Genomic DNA, 19,953 nt, shown 5'->3' on the forward strand with positions numbered 1-19,953 from the left:
CATGTAACACCATACCTTATTATCCGAGGCCCAATTATGCCGACAGAGTTAACCGATTTTAGGTCTGTTATTATTGCCTATCACTCTGTTGACCACTCTATGTGGGGTTCATCGGTCAATTAGTTGTCTTTTGCTTTTAACACTGCTGTCCATGAGTGTCACAAGCAAACGCCTGTTTCATTAATGCTAGCTTTTACTCCTAATTCTCCACTTTCTAATCTATGGACCATTAGCGATCCCCTTCCTGACGTCGCCAAACCAGAAACGATCCGTGCTACTTGGTATCGTGCGCATAAAAATTTAAAGGTTTATCACGCTCAAGTTCAACGAAACTACAATCACGGGCAAAGGTCGCACAATCTGTCCGTGTGTGACCAAGTTTTTGTTAAAATTCAACCTGTTAATAGTGTGTTATTAGTAAGTTAGATCCCAGATTTCGAGGTCCCTACACAATGTTGAAATTTATTACCCCGGTATCTTTACTGGTGAGTGATCCTGAAAGGAAGAGGATCAGCAAAGTGCATTTATCGCAGATAAGGATGTCCTAGTTATTGGTATTGCTAACGTAAATTACTTTGTGACCATTTGTGTCTTAGTTGTAAGGAAATGAACGTATCGATCATTTTAGTGGCTGGTCAGCCCACATAGGTGTTATCATCAGGAAGTTTAGGAGTTGGAATTGTGATATGTGATGATATTAGGTATCCTCTTTGGGTATCTTTTTAATGTAATGCGATTTTGTGTGGCAATGATTAGGTTATGTAAGATATTGTTTTTATGGTCACAACTTAGGAAACTGTTACTGTAACTTTGAGGTTCCGGGATGAACTCCTGTATATTTTCATGTTTTATGTTTCCCATGTGTGGGAGGGTGTCTCGCTCTAAGGAGCACATACTGAGCCACCTATTGCGTGATGCTCGCTGTTGTATTCTATCTTTGTTATTATAAAAAACCTTGGGTATCAACTTCCATGTCTTCGTCAAAACCTTTCTGCAAAATAGTTGGACGCTGGTCTTGTCTGTTCCATTCCCCTTTTGTGCTGCGTATCTGTTTGTGTTGCAGTTGCTGCAAACTTTATGTCCATCTGGTGGGCACTACCATGCCCGTCTGGATGCCGCACTACACTATTTGGTCCCAATGGTCCAATACTGAGATCAAAACGGACGGGATGTTCCTGCCTTTATGTAGTTGGACTGAATGTGTATGGGGAGCCTGTTGGCATTGGGCCGGTGTTGACGTCTGTACCTAAAGCAGCGATATCCAGAAGAAAAATATCTTATTTATGAGTTGTATGAAAAATCATAATTTTATCTATGGATTTCTATATTTCCGTCTTTGGTCAATAATTTATGAAACATACTCTACCTACACACGCAGTCCATTGGCGATTGGCATCAAGATTGTGTGCCGTGTGGCAAACCCTTCAATTAAGGTGAAATTTTGTGTGTGTGTCAGTTATCGTGCATAGTTCGAGTTTGTGAGGTGGAGGATGTGGCAGTCTAAAGACAGTAGTGGGAATTAATTTGAAATTTATAATTTTATTGTATTAAATATTATTTGTTTTTGTATAAGATTTTATTCCGTTTGGACTGAAATCTCGGACTTGGAAGAATTGTTTCGATCTTATAAACGTGGGCATATCCATACTATTTTAAATTAACTCTTTTAAAATCTCATATTTTTGGATTGTATAAACATTATCATTTTATCTGTGGATTTCAATATTTCCTTGTTTGGTCAATAATTTCTGTGAAACACACTCTACCTACGCGTGCAGTTCCGGAAACGCGTTTCCTGTTGCGTAAACGATGACTTTTCTCGAACATTTATCACTATGTCAGCAAGAAAGAAGATACTTTTGACTGGAGAAAATAAAAGTAAATGTAATTGGTGAATGTGGAAATCGAAGGTGAATTCTGATTGGTTTCCTTTGATGGCTGCACCATTTCCTGTTTGAAGATCTTACCCCGCTTCTTCGGTGGGAACGAGGAAGCATCTGTGTCTTTGATCATTTGACCATCTTAGCGAGCGGAAGTGCTCGTACTTTGGTCCCCTCGTGGGAAATCCGGTCTCAGGGTAAGCACAGTTTCATCCTTTATTTCGTTCTTAACTTCACTCAAATGTGATAATTTACCTCTCTTTTTGTACGCAGGAGTTCGCCCTTGAATTTCACGTTCCCCGCTAATTTTGTCAAAATGACTTAGCTTCTCAGCTATTATCATATACAATTTGTTTGGAGGCAATATCCTTTTTCTTAACCTTTGTATTATGTTGTAATCATACGTTCGCCCTCGAATTTCACGTTCGATGATGATGATGATGATGCTTGTTGTTTAAAGGGGCCTAACATCGAGGTCATCGGGAATTTCACGTTCATCGATAATTTTGTCAAAATGACTTAGCTTCTCAGCTAAGATCATATACAATTTGTTTGGAGGCTTTACTCTTTTTTTAACCTTTGTATTATGTTGTAATTATCCCACGGGTTTGCCTCCCGGTATTTCTGTGTCACCTTTCATACGTACAGAAAATCTATGCACATCATCTGGAGTATTTTAGATAATGTAACAAGTTTACTGTACCTCTGTGTTTGGTTTAATTTCTTTTTTTTTTCTAGTTGCTTTACGTCGCACCGACACAGACAGGTATTATGGCAACGATGGGACAGGAAAGGCCTAGGAGGTATAAGGAAGCGGCCGTGGCCTTAATTGAGGTACAGCCCCAGCATTTGCCTGGTGTGAAAATGGGAAACCACGTAAAACCATCTTCTGGGCTGCCGACTGTGGGATTCAAACCCACTATCTCCCGGATGCAAGCTTACAGCCGCGTGCCCCTGACCGCACGGCCAACTAGCTCGGTTGTTTAATTTCTGTATTTGTTTGTGAAGAATGGGACAAGCCCTCATTTTAGTCGACATTATCATCTGATTAGGGTTTCTATAGGTTTGAATTTAGTGATTAAATTTCTTTTAGCTCACTGCGCATGTCTGCAGGCATGCTTAATAACTCCTAAGTTTCCCCCTTTGTAAAGGTTTTTCAATTTTTGAAAGGCCATGCACGATTAGCGTATGAGAGAATTAATCGTTGTATTGCGATCTGTGTTTTTTGTTATACTTGAAGAGAATGTGTTCGAGTAATATTTCCAATGGGATTATGGCAAGTACAGCTGTTTTGGTTATGGAGTAGGTTTCCATGATATGGGTGGGCGCCTACGGCTTAGTATGGGACAACACGCTGGCAGCAACAATGTAAGTCCTAGCAATTCAAGGTGCCACCTGCACACTTTCTTTGTAAATAAATTATGTTAATTTAATTAAATCTGGGCTAGTTTTCGGTTGCTTAAATAATAACACTAATAGTTATGTTTCTGTGTTATAATGTAATTACCATTTGTGCAAGTACGAATTTCCACGTTTATTTGATTTGAATTTTGATTTCCCCAAAATCAATTGACGATAAAAGTGAATTAATGACAAGTGCAATTCATGTTTAATCACGTGGAATTCTTTTTGGTGAGTTTTTTTGTTTTATTTGGTTGATTGATGATAAATAACTATGTCTTGCGTAACGTTGTAAGATATGTTGGGAATAATAATATTAATAATAATAATAATAATAATAATAATAATAATAATAATAATAATAATAATAATAATACATTTGAATAAAAGAGTGATAATCAGGACCGTCCCCGGATTAAAAGGTATTTACGGAGCATAAATATTGGAGTGATATGTTCATTAAAGCACTGATTGATGTTATTGGGTTCAGAGTTAATTAATAGGCTGTTGACGTAAATGTTGGATTTGATAAGAAATTTCCGGTTGTTGTGGACTGTTGAGATTTAACGAGAGCGAAATGGTATAATTATGGAGAAGGAATATTGAGATAATTCTGTGCGTCCCAAACATATTTTTGAGATGTTGAGCCGTGAGGGTAGGCTCAGAGCGACGATTATTTCCTCACATGTAAAGGTTGCTTTATGATTTATAAGCCTCCAAATGAGAAAGCATGATGTCAAGTTGAGCGAGACGGAAAGTCTGCAGTTCACAAAGGATACTATTACGTGCCAGCCGTGTGTTAGTCCCTTTCGGTACCTCTTGGAAGGGACTACTGAGTCAGCCGACCCGGGAGCTCCCAGCCGGCCTGGAAGATGAGATTCAGTGTGTTGGCTATCGCTGGTGTCCCACCGATCTCTGAACGGGGAGCTTGTTGTGTCCAGCGAGTAGCCAGAATGAAGACGACGGGACAGAAGACTGTGTACTGCTTTAGGGTAATGTGTGTGTTTTTCTGTGAGTTGATTTTAGCAATTGAAGGAGTGATCATGAGTGTGAGGGTAATTGGTCCTGTATTAATAATCACTGTTGTGAGTATCGTCCTGCTGCTGAGTACTGTTGAGCTGTTGCTGTTTAGTTATTCACTGTGTGAATTACTGGACTATCTCTGGAGTGTGTTGTGTCGCTAGTAACACTGTTTTCAAATCGAGCGGTCTGCACACAGCTGCTGTGTGAAGTGACTGGACTTGGGGAAGTGAAAGTAAAGATTAGCAGTCCCCAGGTAACAGCAACGGGCCGGACCGCCTGCTGTGCCAAAAGAAGAGAGACTTGTAAATAGGCAGCAATTAGTAACTGACGTCATTCAAGGCTGATTAGAATTGTGTGTGTTCATTTATTGGGCCATCCTGAAGTAAATTAGAGCAATAAAATCGTAACAATATTTAAGCAGGGACAAAAGAGAGGTACACGACGGAGGAACGTCAGTGTTAAGAGAATTAATGCTCTCCAGTGGACCATTATTTTGAAGAAGAGTGACTGCTGCAACATGTCGTAAATATAGTCCGTGAGTTGCAAAAGATTACTCAACTCCGTTTAATAATATTCACTCACGTCTATATAGGGGCAAGATTAGATCGATCTGATTCCCAATATAACAAAAGGGGACATTTAATAAACATTCAGAGGGCGTTTTCATTATTTAACTTACTAGTGGAGTTAGTGTGAATTTTAAGTTTGGAGATTTAATTAGGTTACGATGAGCAGGATAATGTATTGATACATATGGTAATTAACTGACCTTGATAATAGTGTTTCAAGACATGGTCCAAGACCGCACCAACAAGAGTTTCACTTGTCGCTAAAGCGAGCCGTTAGTTGAATTGCATGATCATTTACGGGATTAATGTCATTAAATAACAATCAAATTAACATTCATTGAGCAGGATTAATCAAATCCGATAAATAGAAACGTGGAATCTTGACATTTTTGTATGATAGTTCAGTAAATGTCCACGGGTTGTTGCATACTATTCAAGTGTTTTTTTGTGTGTGTTTTATTCGTGTTTACTAGTCGTGATTTTTTGTTGTGTTGTCAGAAAAACGTTGTATGTAATTTGAGATATATTTCCCCGCGATGATCACTGTACAGTTGCAACTAGTAGAATTGGGTTTAGATCGGTTAACTACGTGTGGGCAACAGCTTAAATTTGCAGCATTATTCCATCGAGGTAGTCACTGAACAGACATCATTTTATTTTGATATGTTGTCAGAGAAAGGTAATGGTAAACCTGTATGAAAAATCATTGCAATTAGTGACTGATTGATTGTTGACTGATTGATCGTTCGACTGACTGATTGATTGATTTATTAATAAATCGAGTGTAGGCTTATGGCACCAACGTCTGATTAGTTGACTGTGCTTTGAGTAAAACAAGGCGAATTGCCTTAGCGTTTTGCACCCATGGATATTAGTCATCCATCAAACAGTTCAGTTAATTAAATTATCGGGGTAAGAGGTAATCATGATTATGTTTATGACTATATTTGCTGGTGCGTCCAGGTTTTGGTCATGTTTTTGAGGAATGATTTTTAGAATAATCATTCTTAAAGTAAAGGTTAGCCATGAAAATGAAGACGAACATTGTTTGTAAGGGGGCCTGTATTCGACGCTAATCAATTACAACATGTTTAGAAAACAAACACATTCTTGATAAAATTGTGTGGGTTCGACCCCCACTGTCGACAGCCCTGAAAATGGTTTTCCGTGGTTTACCATTTTCACACCAGGCAAATGCTGAGGCTGTACCTTAATTAATGCCACGGACGCTTCCTTCCCATTCCTAGCCCTTTCCCGTCCCGTCGTCGCCATAAGACGTATCTGTATCGGTGCGACGTAAAGGAACTTGCAAAAAAATGTGTGTACATTAGAGCTTAGGAGTTTGACACTCTTGTTTAAAATTACAAATCCGGTAATCATTTCCAGTGTTATTTAGCAATATATTTTATAAATGATTAATTTTACTACAATTGTATGTAATTAATCAAAGTTGTTCTGATTTATTTAATCAAGTTAATCTATTCTGTTTCATTAATTCAAGTCTGTTTATTCAAGTCAACTATTGTAATGAAATTAATTTTAATATATCTTATTTCGATGTCATTAGCTAATTAAATTTATTATCAGTAATTAATTGACAACGTGTCCGGCTCCATGGCTAAATGGTGAGCATGCTGGCCTTTGGTTACAGGGTCCTGGGTTCGATTCCCGGTAGGGTAGGAAATTTTAACCATAATTGGTTAATTCCGCTAGCACGGCCGTGTATGTGTCGTCTTCATTATCATTTCAACCTCATCACGACGCGCAGGTCGCCTACGGGAGTCAAATCAAAAGACCTGCATCTGTTGAGCCGAACTTGTCCTCGGACACTCCCGGCACTAAAAGCCATATGCCATTTCAATTCAGAACGTGCAATTTATAGTTATTTCTCATGTTCCAATGAATATTTCAGTTCGGATAATTCAGTTCCGTTAATGCAATCCAGTTTCAATTAGTTTCATAATTAATGTTAGTTATTTGTTCAAGTTCCATATATGTTCACTTTTCAATTATATTCCAGTTCAAATTAGGTTTCTATTCATTTATTTTTTATTATTAAATTCCGTTTAAGTAGAAATCGGTCTGTTTATTTCATAACTAGCTCGTAGTGTAGTAATCCTTATGTAACACAAAGACAAACGAAGTGGTGGACGTTCCGCGCCCTGCAGCACCGAGGCAGAACCGAAAGATCAGAAGAACTCATGCTACAGGAGGAACATAATAGGTGTATAAAGTATACATAGTACAAGATGTGCAGTGTATAAAAAAAGTTAAAATGTTCATGTTGCGTGGCACAGGCTCACCATCTGTGGGCCTAGACAGTGGCATATGCAATACTATGTTGTTCCGTACTGAAAACGAGTATAGTTGGGGACAAATCATGACGACCTCGCCTCACACCACTACTTTCCAGCGGCAGCTCGGTGTCTATTAGCGACTTATAGGATTTACGACCTCTACTGCAGCCAGAGTTGCCAAATCGGCTACTGCACTCTACACAAGGAAAGGGTAAATACTACAGGGAGTGAGGAAGAAAGTGGTTTGGCAGCCTCTCCAAAACAAACAAGGATCACTTAGAACTCGTTAACTCACCAGGGTGCAGGGTGTGATTGACCGGCTTCCAGCTCGCTTCTAGGAACTGAGGCCGTCATGTTTTGTCCCCAACTATACTTGCGGAAATGGAGACCGACTGCAAGAATGCTAACCGGGGCTCCTGGATGGCTGACTGATGAGTATGATGCCCCGTAATAAGACGTTCGAGGAAATTTCAAGCATACTGATTAGACACGAGAGCAAAACAACAGATCGACCAATCCAAATGGATGGTATTTTTGGTTTCCAGCCTGATGCGCTTGGGATGACATCTCCGTATACCTGCTTCATTACTGTGCCACCGTCAAATATACGGAGGCGATATCAGTGACGCAGCTAGACAGCGGCTGTCCTTCTGGTACCAAGATAGCGAGTTTGAGGCGGTGACTGGCGAAATTTGAATATGTTTATATTATTATTTTTCATATATATGAATGGATGTAGGTTAGCCCGACAGAATGTTGTTTCATTTCAAGATGACGTCACTTCCATAAAGATTTCCTTCAACGTTGTTAGGCGGACTGTACCTACCTTAGTGTTAGCCCATGTTTAAACACGACAGGAAGATCTGTAAAGACTGTACTTTTACTCATCTGTGAATAGTAATAGTTAGACTCTTCTCTGATCCAAGATCGATATTTTCCGCACCACACTAATTGCGCGGCGGTCAATGAGGTTCATTTCACAGACCTCCACTTGACGCAAGCACAATAAATCTGGAAATCTGTGGCTGTTCTCGGGCCTGTGGAAAAGTTGTCTGCTATAAGCCGACTGCGTTGTCTGGTAGTTAGAGACAAATATTGACCATCTCGTGGCGTTGTACTGATTGGATACCTTCTGCTGAAGAATCGACTGACCTTGCCTCCTCGTTGAAGCCTCTGACGGACCGTGTCCTGTGGTATGTTTGACCTATTTTGAGTTCCTGGATGACTCTTCCTCACGTAACATCTTGGATATAGGTTCTTTGAGCTATTGTGGTCGAGTGCACAAAGAACATTGGGAATATTAAACGTTGTATTCTGTTCTGGCTGTGATTCGTTACCCACTATCAATTTCTGACCATGCTTTTAGTACCGTATTGCAGACTATGATGGCATTATTTGTATGAACAGTTGGAGGATATAACATGACGATGTTTTAACGATATAATTATCCATTGCGTTACATTTCAGTATCATCCTTAATCCTGGATGAGTAAGGTGGAGTGCAGCCACACCCCAGAGCAGTTTTATTCTGGGGTGGTTTGAAGTTGATAGCATCGAATTTCTTCATCTTCCCTGACTTTGTTTTGTCTCTCTATCAGGTAGTCAGTGGCACTGTGACCTTGGGTCTGCGTGTTTATCACTTGTCTGGACACTGATCTTGGGGCAACTTTTGACCCATCTTAGTTACAGTGATACTTTTTCTTGTGCAATTTCATTGAACTGTTTATTATTTCTGGACTGTATATTTATATACGTTACACATATTTAACCATTTCAGATTTAGTTGTGTACATGTTTTCGTGATATAATTGTGTAATACAACAAGACAGTGATGACAAACATTTGTAAAAAGAAACTCTCTGCTGAATGAAGCTTGTCTAAATGTCTGCATTATCCTTCGACCTAATCTAACATCAGCAGGTCAAAGTTCAACAAACCTTTACGTGTTTTATCGACATTAGGAGAGCAGTTGACGGTTGCTATACTGCTAATAATAAGAGTTGGTGTCTGGCAGGTAAGGTTGGAGGGAGGAGCACTGCACGTGCCATTTCACGATGTTGCCACATTCCAGCATTCCTTTCTACATACTCTTACCCCTCGCTTTCGGCTCACTTGTTCCCTCCTTCATTCTGACCGCTGTGATCTGTTGTAGACTACCTGGCCAGGCGGTGTCGTCCCATTTGCGATCACTCTTATATAAACAGTCAGGTTCTTATCAGTGACAGTGACAGGTTTGGCAACTCCCAGCAAGACGAGCTGCCCTGAAGTGTTATCTCCATGGCAACCGCAGTCGCCCCACCCTCGTTTCCATGGCAACCACACAGCCACTCCCTTTATCCCGCCTCAGCAGGCAGTAAACGGACCTCCCTCTAAGAAATGTCAGACGCCAACTCTTATTATTAGCAGTATAGAATGGAGAAACGATCTATCAAGATAGCACTTGCAGAACAGCTAGGCAAGGAAGTTCCAGTCAGAGCTCCAATTCAGAGATCTTCTGAACCTCAAGGAAGAACTGTCCGAGAAGTAAAGACCGCAAAACCAAAGTTTCCTCTGGTGTTTTAATAGACCGGTATGCCAGGAATACAAAGTGATTACCTGCAATAACTGTATTGGCTGTAATGTGTAAAGAAAACATCATTTCTGAAAAGTACATTTTAGAACCTTCTTTTGTGACCATTATTTTTGTATTTTAAGTACTGGCTATAATTTTTTAAGAACATAATTTTCTTTGTATTAAATTGATAATATAATGCTAGGTTAATGCTAGGTTAGTACCTTCAATATGAATGTTCAAAATGTTTCGACTCATTATATTTGAACTTCAATGTGTGGGGTTCGCATACTTATAGTGCTGTAACGACTACATCTTACTCATCCAGGGTTAAGTTTTTCGCATAACGCTAATTCAGATACAGTATGCAGAAAGTTAGTAATATTTAGAAAATGTTGTGTTTAAAGTAGAAGTTAGGTTTGGATCTATTGCCTGATGTAACAAAATTCAATACTTTAAATTCAAGAAATAATAGAGTAGAGTAAAAGAAAGGAAGTTTATAGGCAGGAAAGTGATAATTGAGGCACTTTTTGATGCGATCGAGAATAAATCCATTACGTTCCAATTTGATTGTAATCTTTTATAAACGTGTTGAAAAATGCGGCCCTCTTCTGTAATACAACCTTGTTCTCCCGACCTCACCTTACTTGGTTTTCTTGTGTGGGGCCAATTTACGAGCCTGGTGGGTGAGACTTTCAATGAATCGGAATAAGAGCTCAGCGCTCGGGTGACTGCAGCTCCTTTCTCACTACTGCACATGCCTGTACCACTGGCAAGGGCAGGTCGTTGCAGCAGGCCACCTTTCTGAACACTTTTCTGAACGATTAGAATTAAATTGAAATGCAATAATTTTTTTCTCAATCAAGTCATAACGTATCTTGTCCGACTTACGTGGTGAATGGTCAGCGTTGAGGCCTTCCGTTCAGAGGGTCCTGGCTTCGATTCCCGGCCGAGTCGAGGATTTTAACCGTGTCTGATTAATTCTTCTAGCTCGGAGACTGGGTGTTTATGTTTGTCCCAGCACTTCGCTCTTCATATTCAGACAACACACCACACTACTAACCACCACAGAAAGACGCAATAGTGATTGCATTCCTCCATAGGGTTGGCATCGGGAAGGGCATCCGGCCATAAAACATGGCCAAATCCACATGTGCGACACAGTTCGCACCCGCGACCCCACTTATGTGGGACAAAGCGGTAGAAGTAGAAGAAGAAGACGATGATGATGTCATAAATTATCTCAATTATCAATTTCCGATATAGGGCCTATGGTTATTTAATAAAACATATTTGTTTTGGTCTCTTCTATTATCCCTAGAAATTTGAGTGTTGAATTTTGTTACACCTAATATATTAGTACAATGTTGCTAATTTCAGAGGTATCACCATACTTAATTCGATAAACAAATCACACCCTGGGAGCCTCTCAATCATTAATAAGCGTAGTGAAATTTGAAGATTAAACTGTATATTATCATCACTCTGTAAGGGACGTCGTTGTTGACAGATAATGGTAGTGTTCTGATAGCACTACTAATTTCAAGTAATATTTTTTTCGCATCAACCTGTTGTCCAAGAAATTATATTCTTCCTTTCATGACATATGTTTATTTTGATCACAAATAAGACCATACAAAGATGAACTTCTTTTGGAGTGGAAAGTTGGAGACTGTCAGTCTCGTGTCTATCTACAATATTGTATTAATCGTACATATAATATTTTACAGTTTTCTGTAGTATAAAACATTCTTGAAGACACACAAAGTCTGACAGGTTGTGCTATATCACCAAGACACTGTTTACTGGAACAAGGAGTAAATGAGTAATTACTGCCAGTTAAATGCCCTTCATCCAGAAAATACGAATGAACCACTGCTGTGAAACAAATAAGTCAGATAGTGTGCTTAAGGTCTCATTTACTCTCCGGGAAAAGTTTATTACAAAAATACATTTATATATTTTATGTGTATAGGTCTAAATTTAGGGTACCAGAGTGACTAGTGGATACTATTTTAGGCAGTAATATTTTACAAATAGTATTGAAATCTATATAACATGAACAAATGATTAGTGAGTATGGTTACATAAAAATGCTGAGGACGCTGGCACTTTTTTCTGCTCATTTGTGAACGTCATACAGATTTCAGTCAATAGTCCACGTGTAAAGGATCAGTAGTGGCAGGTCTATGAACTACGAAACGTGACAATATATGTCATAAACTATAAACATTACAACATTTGTACATACATTACAACAGATTTGTTACATATATATCATGACAGGCCATACTTCGGACTGTTCAAGTCGGTCGTTTTCGTTTCCTAATGGATTTGAAGATATCACGTGGAAACTAGAAGAGAAAGAAGGAAATTCCATTATGAAATATTCTGAAAATTCATAATTTGACTACTTGTGAGATGATAATATTCATATTAGGTAAGAAATTATTACAGTACTTACTTTGTTATTTGTAATGTCCTTTTTACTGGATGCGATGCATTAGCTTCAAAGTTCGCCAGCAGGACATACATTAAGTGCAAACGCTGCAAAGGTCTCACCCTTCTTTCCCACAGCCTTTGCTGTATATTGACCCACATCAGTTGGGGCACAGCTCGTGATCTCGAACTTAAATTTCTTCTTCCCATCTTGGACAAACTGATATTTGGAACACTCCTCATCTACAGGTTTGCCGTCCTTAAGCCACTGAACTGCAATGTGATCAGGAATCATGTTAACAGTTACTAATGATATTGAAAACGTAAAAGCTATTAATACATTACTGAATGATTATATGCGTTACAAACATTCACGAAAAAATACAATACTCTTCATGGTTTGGGAAATACCTGTTAATAATTTACAATTAGTGAACCTTAAAGTAACTAGTTGCAGATGCTCGAGAAATATCTTTGTGATTTTCAGGAATTTATATTGATAACTATAATAATGGAGTATGGCCGCCGGAAAGGCTTGGTATAGGTTTTTTCGGATAGCCGTTCTATAGGCGACCTGCATGTCTGTAAGGATGGGACCCGACGTAAGGTGATTTCTTAAGTTGAAGATATCCCGCACACCAACACCCCGAACAAAACGAATTAATCAATTATGTATAAAATCCCCAATCTGGCCGTGAATCGAACCCGGGACCCCTTTGATAAAAGGCCAGCATGCTAACCATTTAGCCATGAAGCTGGATAATTGATATTACAAAGCCTTTTCTAATACCAGTCTGTGAATTCCATTGCTTATATTATTATAAAAGCGTTTCCTTACCGCCTGACCTACTATTTCCAATTCATGTCAAAGAATTAATGAATTTGATATCCACTTTGTGCATGGCCAGGTATTTCTCTTCTTACTGCCCTCCAGTCATATGTGAATTCACTTAGTGTATGTTCTCTTTCTTACATTTGCACAGTCCCTTGACTGTGCACTTTCCCCTGCATTGCTTCATATTTTTTAACATTCTCCTCCTCCGTTGTTCTAAAAAAGCTATTGTTACATTTAACTCTTCCTTCTTAGTATTTATTATCTGAAAAGTTACTGACTATGCCAGTTTATTTATAACTAATGTATTCGTCGTCATGATTTACCACCCTTTTATGCCTTTGCTGGCAAGATGTGGTGTTTACACTACACTATGTTTTCTGGCAAGGGCTAGAATAAATTTGTTACTTTCATTGACCTGTCTCAGTCTCATCCTTGGCTTTGAAAATATGAAAGTGACCGAGGTATGTGTGATGCTAGTAATACCATTCCTTATGCAGCCAGTCCCTGTTATGAATGGTGTGAAAATGTCACTCATAGGGTCGGTTGGTGCATGCATTTCAGTGGACTTGGCAGACTGATATGTAATAGCAACTGGCTCGGTGAGGAAAGCAACGGGAAACTACCTCACTCCTAATTTCCCTAGCATGACTCTTCATTGACGTCTTAGACTATCTATGGCAGGTGTTGGCGGAACTATGGAGGATCAAACCAGCCTTCGGGATGAATACCCAACATACATACATGCCTACAAAGATGCTGTACCTCTCTTTTCATAAGATCAATCGTCAAATCTCACATTCTTGAAAAATTAAATGACTTCAAAATCAGAAATAATTTCTTCGTCTGTTTCCCATCTGGTGCCCATACTCTTATAGGTAAATGATTTTATTGTTGAAGAATTAATTTATAGCATATTTCATGGCAATACAGTAGTATAACAAATATTTCCTATCCCTGTTAGCTTCCATTGTCTCACCATAGCTTTAATCCTTTGCCATTTTACTAATGTTATATTTCCTATTTTGGCAATGAATCCAATTCGCTATTCAGTCGTCTCTTGCAGCTACATCATTAAATGTTTATTAAGACTTGCTCTCCACTATTGTGCTAAGATATTAGGTTATAAAGTCAATACAAACCTTTGAGTGGCACCTTCTCGGTTTCACATTCGAACTTTACGCTCTCTCCCTCTTGAACAGTAGCTGACTGTGGGAATGTTTTGAATACTGGGCTCTTAGGCTCTTCATTTGGTACTGAAAAGAAAACAAACAATTAGTCATGTACTTTTCGTACTTTTATCCTACAGAGATGAATTAGTATGGCTGAAATTATAATTCTACAGTATGCTCATTAATCTAGAAAACAATCAAGGTTCAGCATTTGCAGGGAATATTTATTAAGGTCCTATTGTATTTCAGTTTTTTGGTTTAGCTACTCTTTCTCTACATTTACACCATTCACGGACTATTCAATCAATCAATCAATCAATCAATCAATCAATCAATCAATCAATCAATCAATCAATCAATCAATCAATCAATCAATCAATCAATCAATCAATCAATCAATCAATCAATCAATCAATCAATCAATCAATCAATCAATCAATCAATCAATCAATCAATCAATCAATCAATCAATCAATCAATCAATCAATCAATCAATCAATCAATCAATCAATCAATCAATCAATCAATCAATCAATCAATCAATCAATCAATCAATCAATCAATCAATCAATCAATCATGTGTATATAGGGCTGTCACCCAGGTGGCAGATTCCCTATCAGTTTTTACCTAGCCTTTTCTTAAATGTTTTCCATTTTTTTTTACAATTTGCTTTGCGTGACACCGACACAGATAGGTCTTACGGCGACGATGGGATAGGGAAGACCTAGGAGTGAGAAGGAAGCATCCGTGGCCTTATTAAGGTACAGCTCCAGCATTTGCCTGGTGTGAAAATGGTAAACCACGGAAAACCATCTTCAGGGTTGCTGACAGTGGGGCTCGAACCCACTATCTACCGGAATTTGTAAATTTATTAAATATGTCCCTTGAGAAGTTAAACATTTCCCCTGAAAAAATTATCCAATCTCTTATACCTCTCTGTAAATTAATGTTTGTCCAAATCTGTCCTCTTGAATGCCAACTTTATCTTCACATTGCGATCTTTCCTACTTTTATAAGCAGCACTCAAGCTTTTCCCTTTACCAAAGACATTACACGCCATCTCTCTACTGACAGCTCGGAACATGCCGCTTAATCGAGCATCTCGTCTCCCTACTCCCAAGACTTCCCAGTCCGAAGTTTCCAACATTTTCATTACCAAGCGAGTTGCCTGCGCGGTTCGCGTTTTGTTGCTGTTAGTTTGCATTTGGGAGATGGGGGTTCGAATCCCTCTGTCGTCAGCCTTGAAGATTGGTTCCCAAGGTTTTCCATTTTGACACCAGGCAATTGCTGGAGCTGTAATGTAATTGAATCGGTCATTTGGAAAAGGGCACATGTCCACTTTTTTTCCAAATGCATTTTTTTTTCATATTCCTGTTGTTGAAATGTAGACGCATTGATCCACGCGAAAAAGACACGTCTAGGACTTCTACGTATGGAGCACGGAATCTGACAAATTTGTCATTCCATTCGAGAAGGTCACATATCCCACTGCATATCATTTTCCAATGGATCGCATCGAGCGCTGACAGCGCGCTGTGTTAGTTCCCAACAGTAGGAACATCTGTAGTGAAAAATTTATAAGTTATATATTATACGTTATAAGATGTATTAAACAATATTACTGATTTTGTTTATCAGAATGATATATGTGCATTGTTTGGGATATTTTTGTAATTCTCCGATTTCTAAGTGCTGCAGTTTGATTAAAGGAGACATTGAAATGATAAAATGTAATTTAAAACAAAATTAAAGAAACAGGGATGAAAAATGGGTGTTTAGTTTCTAAGAACATTCCCTTGGAAAAGGGCACATCTCCAGGAAACAAAATTTGAATTTTTGTCCTTTAGGGATGTAATCTGAAATCCGTATTATGGGAATAAAAGGCCCTTTACCTGTTATATGCATTGCCAAAATGCGGTGTTGGTGCTTTCACTCATTCACCATTTATTCACTTTTTTGTCTCTCCTGTAAAATTTACTTTTGTGGAGATATGCCCTTTTCCAAATGACCGATTCAATTAAGGTCACGGCCGCTTCCGACGTAAAGCCAATAGAAGGAACAGGGCTATTCAGATATAGATTATTCCTTTTTTTACAATTGGTTTTACGTCGCACCGACACAGATAGGTTTTATGGCGACGATGTGATAGGAAAGGCCTAGGAGTGGGTAGGAAGCGGCCGTGGCCTTAATTAAGGTATAGTCCCAGCATTTGCCTGCTGTGAAAATGAGAAATCACGGGAGACCATCTTCAGGGCTGCCGACAATGGGGGTCGAACCCGCTATCTTCCTAATTCAAGCTCACAGCTGCGCACCCGTAACCGCACAGCCAACTCACTCCGTAATATTGGTTTAAGAGACCTTACAACAGAATAGATACAGACCCCATTGCTCATTTCCTCCAGGTATTCTCTGGTGATGTGTGTAATATTTCCTCCGAAGACGAATGCAAAATACGATAAAATATCTCACACTATGGAAAATCTATATATATAAAAGAACATGTCCTGACTGACTGACTGACTGACTGACTGACTGACTGACTGACTGACTGACTGACTGACTGACTGACTGACTGATTCATCATCGCTGAGCCAAAACTACTGGACATAAAGAAATGAAATTTTGAGATTACATTTATATTAGAATGTAGGTGCTCGCTGGGAAGGATTTTTGGAAATTCCGTCGTGAAGGGGGTGAAAAGGGGGTGAAAGAAGCGGCCGTGGCCTTAATTAAGGTACAGCCCCAGCATTTGCCTGGGGTGAAGATGGGAAACCACGGAAAACTATCTTCAGGGCTGCTGACAGTGGGGCTCGAACCTACTATCTCCCGAATACTGGATACTAGCCGCACTTAAGCGACTGCAGCTATCGAGCTCGATAATAATAATAATAATAATAATAATAATAATAATAATAATAATAATAATAATAATAATTTTCTGCATCGTCCTCCAAATGTGCGGACCGCGCTGGAAACGGGTCCTGGTTGGGTAATGACTGCGAATGTAGTCCGTCCGCGGGTACAGTACCGCCAAGGCACCCAAGACGACACCACGCCGGATCTCCTCAAGGATTTGATCCATATTAAAAATGCTTATGGCAAAGATTTAGGGAGACCCAACTGACCGGGCAGAATACCTGGACCCAGCCCGGGAAATACGAAATCGATTGTTGGAAAGAAAGATTGAAAAATGGGAACTTTGCCGTAATCCCTCAAAAAGGGAGTCAGATCGCGAATTTTTGCGGATTCTCTCAGAAAACGAGTCAGATTGCAAATTTCGGTGGATTATATATAAAACGTTAAGCATTCAATTATAAATTTCAGTATAATACCGTAGCGAAGCACGGGTATCTTGCTAGCCTATATATACCGGTATATAAAAGAAAATGTCCTGACTGACTGACTGATTCATCATCGCCGAGCCAAAACTACTGGACATAAATAAATGAAGTTTTGGTGATAGATTTATATTATGGTGTAGGTGCTCACTAAGGGAGGATTTTTGGATATTCCGTCACTAAGAGGATGAAAAGGGGGTGAATTTTTAAAATGAGGATATCGATATCTCAAAAACTTTAAAGTTTACAGACGCAAAAATTGGTATTTTGAATCTGCTTTAAAAATAAAGGAACACGTATTTTTTTGTTCGGAAAATCTCATTAAGGGGGTGAAAAATGGGGGAAAGGGAGTTGAACACCCTTTATGAGGAGACATATCTCAAAAACTGAAGATGTTACAGACATGAAAATTGATATTTGTAATCTCCTTTGAAAATAAAGAAACATGTATTTTTGTGTTTTTGGATAATCCGATGAACAAGGGGTGAACAGGAGTGACAAACGGGGATTGAATTTCTAAAAATATTATATCTGCAAATTATCCCAGACATGTAACATATTACAGATTTGAAAACTGGTTTTTGGAATCTCCTGAAAAAGTAAAGAAACATAGATAATTTGTTTTTAGAACATCTACTTAAGGGAACTAAAAAAGGGGGTGAATTTTTAAAATGAGTGTATCTACAGTACATCTCAAAAGCTTAACTTGTCACAGACGCGAAAATTGGTATGTTTAATCACTTTTAAAAGTAAAGAAACATGTAATTTTTTGTTTTCTGAAAAGCCACTTAAGGGGGGTAGAACGGACTGAGAAGTGAGCTGAATTCTTTTTATTAGGATACGTATATCTCAGAAACTGAAGATGTTACAGACGTAAAATTTGGTATTTGAATTTCCTTTAAAAATTTCCGACTTGAGAGAAGACTGTTTCTCACGTGTAAAGTTATATGTCACATGTTCATCTTGGCCCCAAAAGGCAATACCACAAACGTGGTTTACAAGGACTTTCTGGGGTAAATGAATCTCAGTTTTCCGGTGAGTTTTTATACTTTAGGGATTTTCAGATATTGTCTTAGTACAGTAACGGGGAACGATTAATTTTATCAAATTACTAAATCCACGCAAGCGAAGCCGCAGGAAGCTGCTAGTATTTACATATAATAAATGATTTAAGATATCGTATGTTTAATTACTCCAGATGTAATACAAGTAAGAGTATCATACATTTGATAGTAATTAATGATACCTTAATATGTAATATCATCATTTCACACTCACAGTAGGCATGTTGTCTAAGCCTAATAACAATTTAACTGCTGCATGTAGCGTATTACTTTTAAAATGTAGGCTACAACGACTTTTCCAAATATGTGGAGCAATCCCACAATGGATACGCACTTTTGGGGACATACAAAAGGGCTTTTGCGTACTGTGTAGAGTGTTACCCTGGAATTTGGTTGTTTGGGGTGGTTACAACACAGTAAAGGGGAAGATTGGACTACGAGCATAATACACGCATTTAGATAGTGCTCTGCCTTTAATCCACACTACTTCTTTTATGGAATTAGCTTCTTCTACCAATTTGAACATTTGATACTAAATCAGAACAGTTCGAGGATAACACTACAAACTTACCTAGAACAATCAGCGTACAGCTACTAAAGGATTCTCCTGCATCATTGAATGCTTCACAAGTATATGTGCCAGAATCTTCTGGGAAAATCTCTGCAATATTTAGTTTGTAGATGTTAGCTTCATTAGTGTATTCAAAATCTTTACTAGGTTTGATTTCCTTGTTATTATGAAGCCATACCACGTCAAACTTCTGTGCGCCTGTGAAGTAGAAGAGCAATATATTTTCCGGCAAAATTCTCACCCATTTAAAATATTTTTCAAGTTTCAAATGAATCTCATATACAAGTTCTGATTAATGAATCGTTTTGTTAGTGTATTACATACCTATAATGCGACAGGATAACGTCACTGGATCTCCATCCTTCACAAATGCAGACTCTAAGTGGCTTACAATCTTAGGTGGTTTGTCTCCGCCTTTCGATTTTCCTCCTTTCGGTGTAGCCATTGCTGCAGAAAAGAGGAAAATGCACCTATAATATACCTGAAGACCTTAATTTGTTATTGTTCAAACATTGCATGGGTATAACTCCTGTTTGATGTACTGTATTGTCATAAGAGATAGTAACTTAAGTTGTTTCTTACAGTATATCACAATGCAAAATCAAATATAGTTTTGATATGTTACTTAGTGTACAGAATGTTTTGAAATTTACAGCCCAGACACGGATGTGAAGCACAGAGTGTCAAGGAAAGAAAATAAAATAAAAGAAAAAATCATTCACGAACCTACCGCCACCGTCCACCTGAGCCGTGAAGAGTGCGCTTCTGTTCTAATAAAGTTTAATTTAGTGCAGTGTTGTTGACTATAATAAGAT

General features: G+C 38.6%; 1 protein-coding gene across 26 annotated transcripts in view; it reads right to left on the minus strand.

The window, feature by feature from the left end:
- Positions 1-11,316: 11,316 nt before the first annotated feature.
- bt (projectin protein bent) overlaps positions 11,317-19,953 on the minus strand; it is a 520,921-nt gene continuing 512,284 nt past the window's right edge. For all 26 annotated transcript variants that reach the window (XM_067141199.2, XM_067141225.2, XM_067141218.2 and 23 more), the window contains 5 exons: positions 19,463-19,585; positions 19,139-19,336; positions 14,135-14,248; positions 12,186-12,433; positions 11,317-12,075 (listed from right to left, as the gene is read on the minus strand). In XM_067141199.2, coding sequence (XP_066997300.2) covers positions 12,231-12,433; positions 14,135-14,248; positions 19,139-19,336; positions 19,463-19,585 — 638 coding nt within the window. In that variant the 3' untranslated portion in view covers positions 11,317-12,075; positions 12,186-12,230. The remainder of the gene's footprint in view (positions 12,076-12,185; positions 12,434-14,134; positions 14,249-19,138; positions 19,337-19,462; positions 19,586-19,953) is intronic.

This window comes from Anabrus simplex, chromosome 2, assembly GCF_040414725.1.
Source record: "Anabrus simplex isolate iqAnaSimp1 chromosome 2, ASM4041472v1, whole genome shotgun sequence".
NCBI lineage: Eukaryota > Metazoa > Arthropoda > Insecta > Orthoptera > Tettigoniidae > Anabrus > Anabrus simplex.